The sequence below is a fragment of the Cervus canadensis genome, chromosome 6, assembly GCF_019320065.1.
Source record: "Cervus canadensis isolate Bull #8, Minnesota chromosome 6, ASM1932006v1, whole genome shotgun sequence".
NCBI classification, from domain to species: Eukaryota; Metazoa; Chordata; class Mammalia; order Artiodactyla; family Cervidae; genus Cervus; species Cervus canadensis.
The window spans coordinates 23,066,389-23,081,456 of record NC_057391.1 but is presented as its reverse complement, the minus strand read 5'-3'; the positions used below and the strand labels follow the sequence as shown (position 1 = coordinate 23,081,456).

At 40.0% G+C, this 15,068-nt stretch overlaps 1 protein-coding gene across 1 annotated transcript; it reads right to left on the bottom strand.

Annotated features, from left to right (window-relative positions):
* Positions 1-171: 171 nt before the first annotated feature.
* METTL3 (methyltransferase 3, N6-adenosine-methyltransferase complex catalytic subunit) lies at positions 172-14,639 on the bottom strand. Its single transcript, XM_043471246.1, has 11 exons — positions 14,406-14,639; positions 5,133-5,350; positions 4,635-5,039; positions 3,590-3,765; positions 2,813-3,029; positions 2,397-2,584; positions 1,981-2,019; positions 1,707-1,815; positions 1,503-1,568; positions 1,225-1,337; positions 172-416 (listed from the first exon to the last, which is right to left on the bottom strand). Exons 1-11 carry the CDS (start codon positions 14,503-14,505, stop codon positions 305-307), a joined length of 1,743 nt encoding a protein of 580 aa, XP_043327181.1. The 5' UTR covers positions 14,506-14,639; the 3' UTR covers positions 172-304.
* Between the last annotated feature and the right edge of the window lie 429 nt (positions 14,640-15,068).

The window sequence follows — 15,068 nt, the reverse complement described above, 5'->3', positions numbered from 1 at the left end:
TAACACTAACTGCTGATCAAATCAACATTTTAATGCTCCCCACACATTCATTTAGTTTGAAGCCTTATAGCAACCCAATAAGGCAGCTAATATTCCCAGTTTACATTTATAAGCAGTCATACTAAGTTGAGTTACACAAGATCACACACTCTTAAGTGGCAGAGCCAGAACTTGACCTCGAAATCGCAACTACAATACAAACTTTTATTTAAATAAGGGGGGAAAAAAAGCTATTGTACAAATATTACTCTTCAGGTGCAGCCTGTAGAGCCATGGCTATGGATGCTTAGGTTCAGAAGTACTTCTATAGATTCTTAGGTTTAGAGATGATACCATCTGGATATCTTTGCTTGAATCGGGCAACCACATCTGGGTCTAGTAGGTGGATCCCATCCAGTTGGTTTCCAAGGGTGATCCTGAAGCAAGGGGAAAGATGGGGCAAGCCAAAAATCCTGGAATTTAAAGGCTTAATACTGTTAAAAGATGTGTTCTTTTCATTAAGTCTGCCTATCATCTCAACAGGCATCTGAATATCTGTGCCAATTCATAAAGATAGTATATGCTACTAAGGCTGGTAAGAAATTGGGCAGATTCTGATGTTAAAAGAAGCTGGATCTGTACTAATTAAGGGTTAATGAAAATGAAAGTGAAAGTGAAGTCGCTCAGTTGTGTCCGACTCTTTGCGACCCCATGGACTGTAGCCCACCAGGTTCCTCTGTCCATGGGATTTCCCAGGCAAGAATACTGGAGTGAGTTGCCATTTCCTTCTCCAGGGGATTTTCCTGACCCAGGGATTGAACCCAGGTCTCCAGCATTGTGGGCAGACACTTTACCGTCTGAGCCACCAGGGAAACCCAAGGCTTGCATCACAAAGTTGCTGTTGCCAGTGACTATGGATGAGTGACATGCTAGCAGCGTGTCTTTTAAAGCTCTACTTACAGGATGAAAGGCTAAAATTGTTGACAGATTAAATAGGTTCTCAGTAACCACCAGGGGGCAGATTCAGTACATCCAGTAGAATAATGAAGAGCTTTAGAGGTGGAGACCTTAAGAGCAGTGTTTAAATCTTAAAAACCTGTTGGTTTTCCAGTGAATGTTGGGCGCTTAAGAATCCTCTGAAGCCCATTTACAGACTAGTGGAATGTGAGGTGATGCTCTACTAACATATATTTGACCATAAGCAGTTGTGCCCTTGGGGGCTAGCATGCTCTCTGGTCTCCTTACCAATTGGGTTGCACATTGTGTGGTCGTCCAAATAACTCAATCTTGCGAGTGCCAGGGGACAGTCTTTCAATCATGCCATAGATTTCATCTGGTTTATGACTAGTGGAACGAACCTAGGAAACAAGAGCTCTAGCTACTTTTAAGTTACCCAAGATCGCGATTCTAGCCCTTTCCACATATGTTGATGATCCCAATGAGAAAACCCGGGATGAGAGTATACCTGACTAGAAGAGCTGACTTAACATGTGGCCCTCTGGGTGCCTGGGGAGAGCACATACCTCAGCTACGATCACATCACAGTCCAGGCCCTGGTTGAAGCCTTGGGGATTTCCTTTGACACCAACCTGCTCACCAGAGAACAGAATGATGAAAAATGTATGAAAGTTTTATTAAACCCCAATATTTGAACTGTTTCTCAATAAGAAATCAAACAATTCCTAGTTTTTGCTCCATCTAATGTATTAGGCCCCACTGCTGCTCACCAAGCAGTGTTCCTTCCCATGGTTCAACCAGTGACCTGTACGGCCTGTTCGAATGATGCGCTGCAGTTGATTTGTCTTCACCCAGATAATTTCATCTACCCGTTCATAACTGTGGGATATAAGGAAAAAAATCAGAACTTTAATCAGGGTTTCACAGTTTAAGGATGATACCATCTACTCTACAGAGGCAAGGAATCACAGAATACTCTGGAAGAAGGAAACCCTATCAACTACATATTTCCCTCAGAAGAAAACAACAGTGATGGCTACTTACCCCCAGAGGTTCAGACATTCTCTGCCCAACTCCATGGCCCTGGAAAGAAATAAGGGTTAAACAGCTACTTCCATGCCAGTATTTTTTCTCCCTTCAAGATATATGTGTTGTTTTCAATAGACATTCAGTGAACATTTACATGCAAGACACCATTGGGGCAAGAGGATGGCTCTAAGAATGAAAAGACAAAACACAGTATCTATTCTCAATGGTCTTACCTTTCACAAGAAACAAATGTAGAATTAAACAATTCATGGTATCATTTGTGTTATAAACAGGCATCAGATCTCAGTAGGTAAGAAAGGCTGACTGAGTCATAAGTTTAATAGAGCTAGGAAAACCCAAGATTTTATCCCCACCCAGTACTCACTCTGTACTATATCTGCCCATACCTACGTATCTTTGAACTGCATTACCTGCCTGTGACCCAGAGGAAGAGAAAGCCATCATCCTGCAGTACTGGTATGTTGAGCCTGCGCATCTCATCATCTGTCAGGGTCCCATAGGGCAGCTCCATGTGAATATCCCAGGGTGGGTCAGCCATCACAACTGCAAACTTGCCCAAGATACTGACGTCCAGGTAGCGGATATCACAACAGATCCACTGCATGAGGTGGTATTTGGTCATCTTCCCTTCCTTCACTCTCCGATTCATGGCCCCAGTCCCTCTTTTTCCATTGGATTTTCCTGTTCCCTCATATGCTATCTATCCCGCTCCATTCCCAATCAGCAAGGGAGATTGCTGATTATGCCTTGCTTTCCTACATGTATGGCTGCTCTACTGAGATAAAGGTCCTTAAGTTGAGGTTAAGTTTTCTGAGCAGACAGGTACCTGAGGTGGGAAGAGTCGATCTGCATTGGAGTCACCTCCAACGCTCTGTGTAAGGGCAAGCTCCTGGCTTGGTGTATGGTCTTTGCTTCCAGGAGCCTCAGAATCCACGCAAGCATCAATTTCATAGTGAACATATTTGCAGGTATCCATATGGAAACATGTGTTAAGGAAAGAGCAGTCTCCTAATGACTCATCAGTGTGTTTATTGATGATCCGTCTGGGGAAATATTAAGGGACAGTTTGAATCAAGATGGTGTTCCAGGTAGATTCCCCAGTTCAAGTTCTAAATTGTTGCAAAATCTGCAGTCTTTCAGTGTCATCAGAGCTTCCTCTAAGTTTTCAAATAAGGAAAGCAGGTGATATTAAAATCTGTAATTTACACTAAAGAAATGTTTTTTTAATTCCTCTCTGAGCAAAAACTTAACTTCCTTATGACAGGAATAAAGCTCTGACCTAAGAGGCCAGGTTCTTGTTTCTTCTAAGACTATCCTTCTAGAGAACTTTAACTTTCACTGGAGATCAAAGACAGAGATATCCTGCTATTGCAAGAAAAGAGCAATTTTTTTTTAATCTCACATCTTTTGGAGAATGCAGCCTGTATTCCCTCCCATAGAACACTACTTCTGAAAGTGTACCTTCAGAATCTTGAATTCTTAGACAATCTATATTAAAAGCAATTAATAACAGTATTAAAGACAAACCCAATGAGTGGAAGGACTGTGCTTAAAAAATGACTGCTTCTAGGAGACCCAGCCAACCCTCTTCCTCCCAAAAGACCTGAAGTGCAGCTTTCGACAGGGCCGGTCAGCATCACTGGCTTTCATACACTCCTCCTTGGTTCCATAGTCACAGAACTCTTGAACTTGAGCCCGACCTCGTGAGCGAAACTTTTCAACAATGGATTGTTCCTTGGCTGTTGTAGTATTTAATAGCTCTAGGATCTCCTGACTAACCTGGGTGATAGAAGAAACCTCTGTCTGGAAAGGGTTCGTAGATAAATTAGCCCTTAAACCACCTCTGCAAATTCTACTTGACATCAATGTCCTATGAGGGGTCAATAAACTACATTAATATGAGAAAACCCAGGAGAAGAGATTTTTCATGGATTTAGTCCTTTTTCACAAATCTGCACTTGGGATGAAATTAAAATATATGCAGACCAGTTCCTACAGCTAAGCATTAAGTTAAACTCCCCTCCCCAGGAAAGCATTTCTTTCCAACCAAAACCACTTATATTTAATACGTACTGAAGCAAGACATAGTGCTGATAAGCACTTTACTGTTTGGTTCAGAGCCTAGGCAACAATTCTACATGGTGGGTGGGTGGTGGGGACAGGTGGGAGGTGGTACTCTAGTTAGTCTCACAAATGAGAAGACTAAGGATCAAGAGAAGTTAATTCAAATTTATACAGCTAGAAATAGAAAATGGCTAACTCACGTGGGTCTGAAATATTCTTCCAAACAGACCCAGTGAAAAAGATTCTCTAAATCAGAGTTCTCAGCATTTGGTGCACTGTTGATGTTTTTGGCCAGATAATTCTTTGTGGGTTATCGTACTAAGATTGTAGGATGCTTTGCAGAATCCCTTGCCTCTCTACCCACTGGGTGTCTGTAACACTCCTGTGTTATGACAACCAAAAACATCTTCAGACTTTGCAAAACATCTTCTGGGGGTTGGGAGGGAGGGTAATATCATCCTCAGTTGAGAACCACTGTTCTAAACCCTCAATTCTAAGAACTGCTCTTTGCCCTAGGGGTAAATTCTTCTCAACCAATGCTAAAATTCAAAGTAAAGTGTGAAAGCACTTCCATCTACCCCTACCTTCTTGCTCTGTTGTTCCTTAGTAGATTGTTGGTTAAGAAGGCTCTCTATCTCCAGATCAACATCTGAGGCAGCATGTTTTCTTGATTTCTTGGTTGGCTCCTTGGCTACTTCTGATGCTGAAGAGGCCAGACCAGAGGCCAAAGAGCTAGTAAAGGCAGCTGCTGTGGTGCAGTCCTGCTCTGCACGCCGCTTCTGCCCTGCAATAGTCCCTGCTACCTCCCCAGGGCCCTTCTTTTCTGCCACAGCACCCATCATGGCGGAGAGCTTGGAATGATCAGCATAGGTCACAAGAGTGGGGTGTGCATCATCTTGTAGGAGACTTCGCTTTACTTCAATCAACTCCTGAGCCGCAAACTTCTGTAGGAGGCTTTCTACCCCATCCTGAGTGGCAGGGGCATCTGGCTAAGGAAGGAAGGCAGGAGGGAAAGTGTTAAAACCCTGACCACGAACTGATGAAAAACAATGGCAGAGTCCAACCTTGTCTTATGTCATTACCGTGGAGATGGCAAGACGGATGGACACAGCATCAGTGGGCAATGTTAGTGACAGATCAGAGAGGTGGTGTAGCAACTTCTTCTCTAATTCAGGGTCTGTAGCTAGTTCAGGAACTGCTGAAGCTGTACTGGGCTTAGGGCCACCAGAAGTGGGTGCAGCAGGGACTGGGCTGTCGCTACGGAAGGTTGGAGACAGTGCTGCCTCGGGATTCCGAAGATCTAGGAGTGAAGAGACATGAAGATGAAAAACAGTGACCACTGTCAATCTACATATTCCTCAGGGATTAAAACTTCCAGCATTTACAACACAGCCCTTTCATTTCATGCAGAAAATTCTCTGACCAGATTTAGCACTAGATGCCCTTTATTAAATCACACCCAAGCATTCACTGCTTTGCCAAGATAAATTTTATGGGATCTGCTTACCCTTTCTATGTTGGGTGAGAGGTATTTCCTAATTTCATTCCTTGCTCTGCTTCAAAGGACATAAATTAGCAGCTTGGTAGATTTAAATGTCCATACCACCTCCCTTCAGTCATGCTAAATGACAACTGATATAATCAACCTGAATTTATAAGCCAGGAATATTTTCAACAACCTAAGCTATGATGAGATCTTTCTGAAGAACTGAGTTTGAGTTTTAATGAATTAAGACCACTGGACATCAGAGAGTATAAAAAATGACAGTGTTGGGGGTTATAACTCAAACACAAAAATGTTATAGAACTGCTGAAGCCCTGGTCACCAATGATAGTTACTGACTATATTCTTATAACCAACTCTAGTACTTCACAAGCTGGGTAGCCATCATAAACTTAATAAGATTTAAGAAACTCAAATTAGGACAAAATATTACCTTTGGGAAAGCCTAATATCTCATTATTTATTTAAAATACAAGTGAAATATTAAACATTCAGGATCTATACTGGAATTCTGTTAAATACTATCTAAGTGGCCACTAGTTTACATTTAGAGATATTTTGGTTACTTAGAATTTCCACTCTAATGGAACTGACTTCAAAAAATTTAGCTCAGAATTCCAAGGAAAATGGAGTCGAACTATACCAAACACCTTATCGGAACAGTTACATTTTAGGAAAATAAGTTATACCCCTATGTGGAAAACAGACTGCAGAATTTCATACTAGCTGAAAACGTTAAATAACTGACAGAATTTTTTTCACCTTGCTCATGATGATTCTTTTATGTTGTGCTGAATCTCAGACTAGAACAAGTTCCTTGTTTTGTTTTGGCAAGGAGGTGGTGTACACATAGAAATCATGGAAGCACTTTGAACCTGGATGGGAAGTCTGAGAGCAAGCGATCTAAGCTAAAGATAACGTGACAAATTTAAGTGACCATTACTATTCAGCTTATTTGGAAGACTACAGGCACAATTCTTACACCGAATAGGACTGAGCTGGTAACTACTAAAGTCCCTTGCAACTGAGAGAGTCTAATAAATCTGAGCTAAAAATACCCCAATTATAATTTACACTAGTTTCAAACTCTGAGCTTTTTAAAAAATCAGTCGAATTTAAAATTTCTTCAGAAGAAACCAAAAATTTCTTTCATTAAGTAACCTAACCTAGCATAATTAATGATGAACCTTATTATTCTAGCAGAAAAAATACAAAGTTTTAAAATTAGGATTTCAGGCATTACATGCACAGTTTTATACATTATGTAATGACCATTTTAACTCATGATGTATGGTAAAGGGAGCAAATTATATAAGGTATTAAAGAGTTTGAGGGACTTCCATGATGCTCCAGCGGCTAAGACTCCGTGCTAAAAATGCAGGGGGCCTGGGTTCAATCCTGGTCAGGGAACTATATCCCACATGCTGCAACTAAGAGTTTGCATGCCACAACTAAAGATCCCACATATTGCAACATGCCACATGGAAGACAGAAAATACTAAGTGCCATAACTAAGACCCAGCAGCACAGCCAAATAAATAATTTGATAATAGAGCTGTGCAGTTTTGAAACTTTTAATATTTTAGATAAACTATATAAATTACCCATATCCCCCCTTTAATTTATATTTAAACGTTATTTGCCAGGCACCTATTAATATTCTTTTACCATTAGTAAGAGTTTTATTTTGTTAATAAAGACCTAAGCACCCTATAGACAGTCTCTATTAAGTCTTTTTTTAACCACTTAATTATGATTAGCATGTAAAAAGTTGTACATATTTAACATATACAACTCAGTGAGTTTGGAGACAGTATACACTCATTAAATCATCACCACCATCAAGGCCAAAATCATATCTATCATTTCCCAAAAGTTTCTTTCTGCTGCCTTTATTATTATTTTTGTGTATCTGGTAAGACCACTTAACATAGGATCTACCCCCTTAGAAAATGTTAAGTATACAACACAGTACTGTTAACCATAAGCACTATACACTGTATAAGAGATCTCCAGAACTTATTTATCTTGCATAACTGAGATTCTGTACCCTTTTACTATCACCTCTCCATTTTTTCCCTTCCCTAGGCCTTGGCAATCACCACTCTACTTCTGTGACTTTGACTATTTTAGATTCCACATGTCAAGTACAATCTGAGTGAGACCATACAGCATTTGCGTCTGACTTAGTTCACTTATAATGTCCTCCAGATCCACCCGTGCTGTCACAAATGGCAGGATTTCCTCCTTCTTTTGGCTGTAAAATATCCCATTGCATGTATATTTCACGTTTTCTTTATCCACTTATCCATCAATGGATGTTTAGGTTGTTTCCATATCTTGGCTGTATGTGAACATAAGTAATGCTACAATGAGCGTGGATGTGCAGGTATCTCTTTGAAATCCTTAGTTCAAATCCTTTGAATTCCTAAAAGTGAAACTGCTGGATCATATGGTAATTCTATTTTTTTACTTACTGTTTTCCATAGTGGCTATACCAATTTACATTCCCATTATCAGTGAATCAGGATTCCCTTTCCTTGCTAACACTTGTTCTCTTTTTTTTAATAACAAGTTTGAGGTGATATCTTATTATGGTTATGATTTGCATCCCCCTGATGACTAGTGATGTTGAACAAGTTTTCAAACACCTGTTGGTCATTTGCATGTCTTTTTTGGAGAAATTGGCATATTTGTTTGTTTCTTGGCCATCTGACTTAAAGAAAATAAGTGTTGTCATTGATTAAAGTAAATAGCATTTTCCATAATTTCTCACTCAGTGTTTCATTCTTGTTAATGTAATCTAACCCAAATTCTGTTTAGGAACATACTTATTCAATGTCACATTACTTTCCTTTTTGCCACAATGGTTCTTGAGATGCTTGGCTTAAATATGCAGTAATACCACATTATTTCCATGATAAACATTTTGTCGATTGAATTTATTTTAAATGAAGTCCAGAATCTAACAGTTCAAAGAATAAAGCAATCTACTTGACATTATTACATCTCCTATTATCATTTTTAAAATAACAATGTATAAATTTGGTTAGATGTTAATGCTGGTTAGATGTTAGGTTAGAGGTTCATTTTCTACCAACTAAATAGTTTATCAAACTTTTCTTGCAAATGTTATCTGCCATTTCTAAAATATACTACATGTTTTTTCATGTAAACTTTCAACACCCTAACAGACATTATCTCAGTGAGGAAAAGTACTGACTTTGTTCCAGTGTTAATGTCATTAAGTTGAAAATGTATTTTTTATAATTAACCTACTGATACTATGAGACTGTAATATAAACATTTCTTCTTACAGTTTTTGCTTTCTCTGGTAACTAAATTTATATGTTCTTTGAGTTATGTTTAAAGACTTTTTCTTACAGCAAGAACTCTATGATAAAGAACCACTTTAACATATATTTTCAATCCCTAGAACTGGATACAAACTTTTTTTTCTTTTTGACAATTTGACCAATACTTGTTTTAATATAGTTCTGTGATTCTGGTTATGAATCTTTATGTTAGTAACACCTCCTGGGAGTATTCTTTTCATTACATTCAGGACATGGAGCTGAAGATACCTCTTTTAAGGTTACTGGGAGGAGGAGGTTCAGGTTTAATATTTTGAAGAAAACTTAACAGCTGATTAACTGTTATTTATAGCCACTCTGAATTCCCTGAAGTCAAACACAAATTTGTGCACAGATACACAAATTTGGGGGAAAGACTCCAACACTTTATCATTTTTAAAATGGGTTAAGAGCAGAAAATAATTAGGAATCCCTGAGTTCCAACTCCTTCATATTCATTCAGTTATTACTTCAGTACATTTATTGAGCACTTCCATTATGCTGGTAACTATGTTGACTCTCTGCTTCTAATCTAATGAAAAATGTAATATGCTGGGCTCAGCAAAGGAATACTTAATACTTGAGCTTTAAGAGCTCAGTTGAAGATAAAATACTAGCTTGAAGACATAAAAATATAGCCAGACTATGAACTTGCTGACCTCTAAAATATGTCAATATCTATATTCACATCTTCACACATGTAAATCCATGGCTGATTCATGTCAATGTATGGCAAAAACCACTACAATATTGTAATTAGCCTTCAACTAATAAAAATAAATGAAAAAAAAATCTATATTCACATCTTCAATTCCATGGATGAAATACATTGAGTAGTTCAAATATTTACTATGTGCCAAGCTGTGCTATACAGTGGAAGTAAGAAATAGATTTAAGGGACTAGATCTGATAGACAGAGAGCCTGATGAACTATGGACGGACGTTCGTGACACTGCACAGGAGACAAGGATCAAGACCATCCCCAAGAAGAAGAAATGCAAAAAGGCAAAATGGTTGTCTGAGGAGGCCTTACAAATAGCTGTGAAAATAAGAGAAGTGAAAAGCAAAGGAGAAAAGGAAAGATATTCCCATTTGAATGCAGAGTTCCAAAGAATAGCCAGGAAAGATAAGAAAGCCTTCCTCAGCAATCAATGCAAAGAAATAGAGGAAAATAACAGAATGGGAAAGACTAGAGGTCTCTTCAAGAAAATCAGAGATACCAAGGGAACATTTCATGCAAAGATGGGTTTGATCAAGGACAGAAATGGTATAGACCTAACAGAAACAGAAGATATTAAGAAGAGGTGGCAAGAATACACAGAAGAACTGTACAAAAAAGATCTTCACGACCCAGATAATCACGATGGTGTGATCACTCACCTAGAGCCAGACATCCTGGAATGTGAAGTCAAGTAGCCATTAGAAAGCATCACTACGAACAAAGCTAGTGGAGGTGATGGAGTTCCAGTTGAGCTATTTCAAATCCTGAAAGATGATGTTGTGAAAGTGCTGCACTTAATATGCCAGAAAATTTAGAAAACTCAGCAGTGGCCACAGGACTGGAAAAGGTCAGTTTTCATTCCAATCCCAAAGAAAGGCAATCCCAAAGAATGCTCTAACTACCGCACAATTGCACTCATCTCACACACTTAGTAAAGTAATACTCAAAATTCTTCAAGCCAGGCTTCAGCAATATGTGAACTGTGAACTTCCAGATGTTCAAGCTGGTTTTAGAAAAGGCAGAAGAACCAGAGATCAAAATGCCAATATCCACTGGATCATTGAAAAAGCAAGAGAGTTCCAGAAAAACATCTATTTCTGCTTTATTGACTACGCCAAAGTCTTCTTCGACTGTGTGGATCACAATAAACTGTGGAAAATTCTTCAAGAGATGGGAATACCAGACCACCTGACCTGCCTCTTGAGAAACCTGTATGCAGGTCAGGAAGCAACAGTTAGAACTGGACATGGACCAACAGACTGGTTCCAAATAGGAAAAGGAGTACATCAAGGCTGTATATTGTCACCCTGCTTATTAAACTTATATGCAGAGTACATCATGAGAAACGCTGGGCTGGAAGAAGCACAAGCTGGAATCAAGATGGCTGGGAGAAATATCAATAACCTCATATATGCAGATGACACCACCCTTATGGCAGAGAGTGAAGAGGAACTAAAAAGCCTCTTGATGAACGTGAAAGAGGAGAGTGAAAAAGTTGGCTTAAAGCTCAACATTCAGAAAACTAAGATCATGGCATCTGGTCCCATCACCTCATAGGAAACAGATGGGGAGACAGTGGAAACAGTGTCAGACTTCATTTTTTTGGGCTCCAAAATCACTGCAGATGGTGACTGCAGCCATGAAGTTAAAAGATGCTTACTCCTTGGAAGGAAAGTTATGACCAACCAAATAGCATATTAAAAAGCAGAGACATTACTTTGCCAAAAAGCAGAGACATTACTTTGCCAACAAAGGTCCGTCCGGTCAAGGCTATGGTTTTTCCAGTGGTCATGTATGGATGTGAGAGTTGAACTGTGAAGAAAGCTGAGCGCCGAAAAATTGATGCTTTTGAACTGTGGTGTTGGAGAAGACTCTTGAGAGTCCCTTGGACTGCAAGGAGATCCAACCAGTCCATCCTAAAGGAGATCAGTCCTGGGTGTTCACTGGAAGGACTGATGCTGAAGCTGAAACTCCAGTACTTTGGCCACCTGATGCGAAGAGTTGACTCACTGGAAAAGACCCTGATGTCTGGAGGGGTTGGGGGCAGGAGGAGAAGAGGGCAACAGAGGATGAGATGGCTGGATGGCATCACCGACTCGATGGGCATGAGTTTGAGTAAACTCTGGAAGTTGGTGATGGACAGGGAGGCCTGGCGTGCTGCGATTCATGGGGTCACAAGGGGTCAGACACAACTGAGCAACTGAACTGACTGACTGAAGCTGCACCAAGTTTATTTTGTTTCAATTAATGAAATAAACATTTATTGAAAGTAATAATCCTCATTTCAAAAATCTACTTTATTCTATGGAAAACAGTGTGGCAGTTCCTAAGAAAATTGAAAATAGAATTACCATATGCTCCAGCAATTCCACTTCTGTTATATGTCCAAAAAAGTTGAAAACAGAATCTTGAAGAGATAACCTGTACACCCATGTTCACAGCAGCATTATTCACAACAGCCAAAATGTGGAAGCAACCCTCAAGTATCCACCAATGGATAAATGGATAAAGAAAATGTGGTATATACATACAATGGAATATTACGCGGCTTTAAAAAGAAAGGAAATTATGACACGTGCTACAACATGGATGAACCTTGAGGATGTGCTAAAGGACATCAGCCAAAAACTTCATGATTCGATTTTCACAAGGTATCTAGAGGAGTCAAACTCACAGAAACAGTAGAATGGTGGTTGCCAGGGACTGGGATGAAGGGAGAATAGTGAATTTCAGTTTTGCAAGACAAAAGAATTTTGGAGATTGGTTGCATAATGATGTGAATATACATCACACTATCAACTATACATTTTAAAATGGTTAGATGGTATTTTATGGTATGTGTACTTTTGCCACAGTTTTTTTTTTAAGTTATACCTTAAAAATGCCAAGCTAACAAAGGTCTCCCAGTGATCCTTTGTTCATAATATTTTGCATTTATTAATAACATGGATACATTTTAGTTTATTTTAAATATCCTTGTCTTTTAATATTGAGCTCAGCAGTAAATACTTAAGTATCAGATTTCAGTAACCCTATAAGAATATAGATGTGGTAAGAACATTTTTATTTCCTGTGAGACAAGAACTGAACGACCTGAATTTTCATGTAGCCTTTGGTTATATCTTACATGACAAACTGGTTAAGAGAGTGTTTCATGGTATTTTCCTAAGAATCCTAACGCTTATGGAAACATGTTCTTTGGAAAAACCAAAATAACTGAATGGAAGAACAGTGAGGCTGGCTGACTTAATTTGTGTGTTTCATCTCTACCTATCCCCTAAAGACCAAATAGGCCCATCAAAGCTCTGGGCTAGAAGGTAATATATGTTTAATCACAAACTCAAAAATAATTTTACAGGAGCCTTAATTATATCATGAAGTGGCTATACTAAAATCTTAACCAAAAATCAAGAATGTTTACGTTCAAGGGAAAATAGATCTTGCTTTCAAAATTATTAAACATGCTTAGCAAGGACCCTGATGAAGTATCCAGACTCTAGTGGTTGGATGTGCATACAGCACAAAGTTTGGTCAATACCAAAGTGTGGTTAACACCATGGAAAAGTGAAGCGGAATTTCTATTAATTAATCCTTGATAATATGACATGCACTTCTTCCTTTACTTACTCTGCCCTCTTACCGTCTCTTTAATTATCTAAGTCCTATATAGCCACTGAGACCAAATTCCAAGTGTCAGCTCTTCCATGATGCCTTCACTGACTAGACTGACTCTTGTTAGTTCTACCTTCACTGTACTCATTGTGGAATTAACTCATTTGGCATTTTACATATATCATCGTGTATTTCTGACTTTTCCTTTATTCCCAACTAAATTTTAAACTCCTTGAGGGCAGGGACACTGTGTAATTTTTGTCTAACTAGACTCATGTAGATACTCGATGGATGTCCACTTATGGTGTAAAAGAGTCCTGCCACGGCATCTTTTAGTTTCAAGGACCAGAATACAAGTGCATGGACCTAATATACTTCAACACAAGATGTAGAAATGGACTCGAGTATACTGATAAACAGTTCAAGCTGCCACAAGAGTGGTACATATTCATTATCCTTGCAGATCTTTAATTGATTTGCCTTAGATAATTCAGGGCTTGTGTAGGGGATGTGGTATGGGTAGATAATCTTTTGAGGTTCCTTCAAGTTTTAAGACTGTGGCAAGGGTCAATAGGAGGGGAGAAAAAGTTTTAAAACAAATGTTTTCAGATTCCTGCTCGGTGTGTCAACGGCTAAGCCAATGCCACTTCCTCTACTCATTTAGTAACATCGAGTGCCAACTCTGTGAGGGCCACGAACTGGGCACTGTGGATATAAAGTTTCAGTACTTGTTCTCACGGTGCCCAAAGTCGCAAAGACCAATACAAAGCAATTGCCATAACCAAGGGAAGAACAAAGGGCCATGGGAGTTAACCATAAAAAGGGACTTGCTGCTTCAAGGGATAGGGGCTGAAAGGCCTAGCAAACCGGACGCTCTCGTAGAGTTAAGAAGAGTCAACGAGATGGGGGGACGCGGAGATGGGAAGGGAGCTTCGGACCTGGGAAAGAGAACTGGAGGAACCAGAGCCCAGAGTGAGAAGAAGCCGCTACTACCTGCAGGAAGATGAAGCATCTGTGCTGCTGAGGGGGAAGAGAACCGGAACCAATGTATGAAGCATTAAAGAAACACACGTTTGAGGAAAGGCACCAACTCGGGAGCTTTTTTCTCCAGGGTTCCCTCAGCCCTCCCTAGCTAAGCATCGGCCCCAACAACCCCGCGCCTCACCCAAGTGCCCCGAGTCCTGCTTCCGCCTCCGCTGCAGCCTCTCCCGCAGTGAGTCCAGCTGCTTTTTGTGGGCCTGGATAGAGCTCCACGTGTCCGACATTTCAGTCTCGTGGCCCGGCCACGTCTCCAACTAGGCAAGGCGGACTAGCGCTTCCCAGCTCTGGCTCCAAGAAATTGTCTAACTCTCACGCGGACACCCCAAGGCTAGCCGGAAAGAGATCCCGGCAGATACTACGGAGGGAAAGTCACTTCCGGTTTCGCTCTCCCTTTGAAGCTGAAATGAGAGCCACCATAAGTGTTGGCAGAATGGCGGATATGTTTTTTACGGGAGCTCTTTCGCGCTTCCGGGTGCGCTGAGGCTCTGGTTGCCGTGTTGGTGTCTGGCAAAGCTGCCATGTTGCTTATAGCCGCGCATGCGGCCATGTTGAATATTAGGCAATAAGTCCGAGTGCGTTAAGGCGGCGCTCTAGGGCAGCGTGTGTAATCCCGATTTTTGAAATGAAGGATCACTATTCCTTTGGACAGTTTGATACTAACATACCTTTGCCACTAAAGGTGTAAGTTCATGTTTCCGTGCACTTGTTTACAAAAATATACCACTACGCATGCTTCTTTGAGGGAAGAGGACTGATGGAACAGATGCTATAAAGAGATTACAAATAC

Coding starts and splice junctions, on each gene's coding strand:
- METTL3 (XM_043471246.1), bottom strand. CDS start 14,505: ATGTCGGACACGTGGAGCTCTATCCAGGCCCACAAAAAGCAGCTGGAC. Junction 2,020..2,396: donor TTCCTCTGGGTCACAGGCAG/GTAATGCAGTTC, acceptor ATTTCTTTCCAG/GGCCATGGAGTTGGGCAGAG. Junction 417..1,224: donor CACAATGTGCAACCCAATTG/GTAAGGAGACCA, acceptor CCCTTGCTTCAG/GATCACCCTTGGAAACCAAC.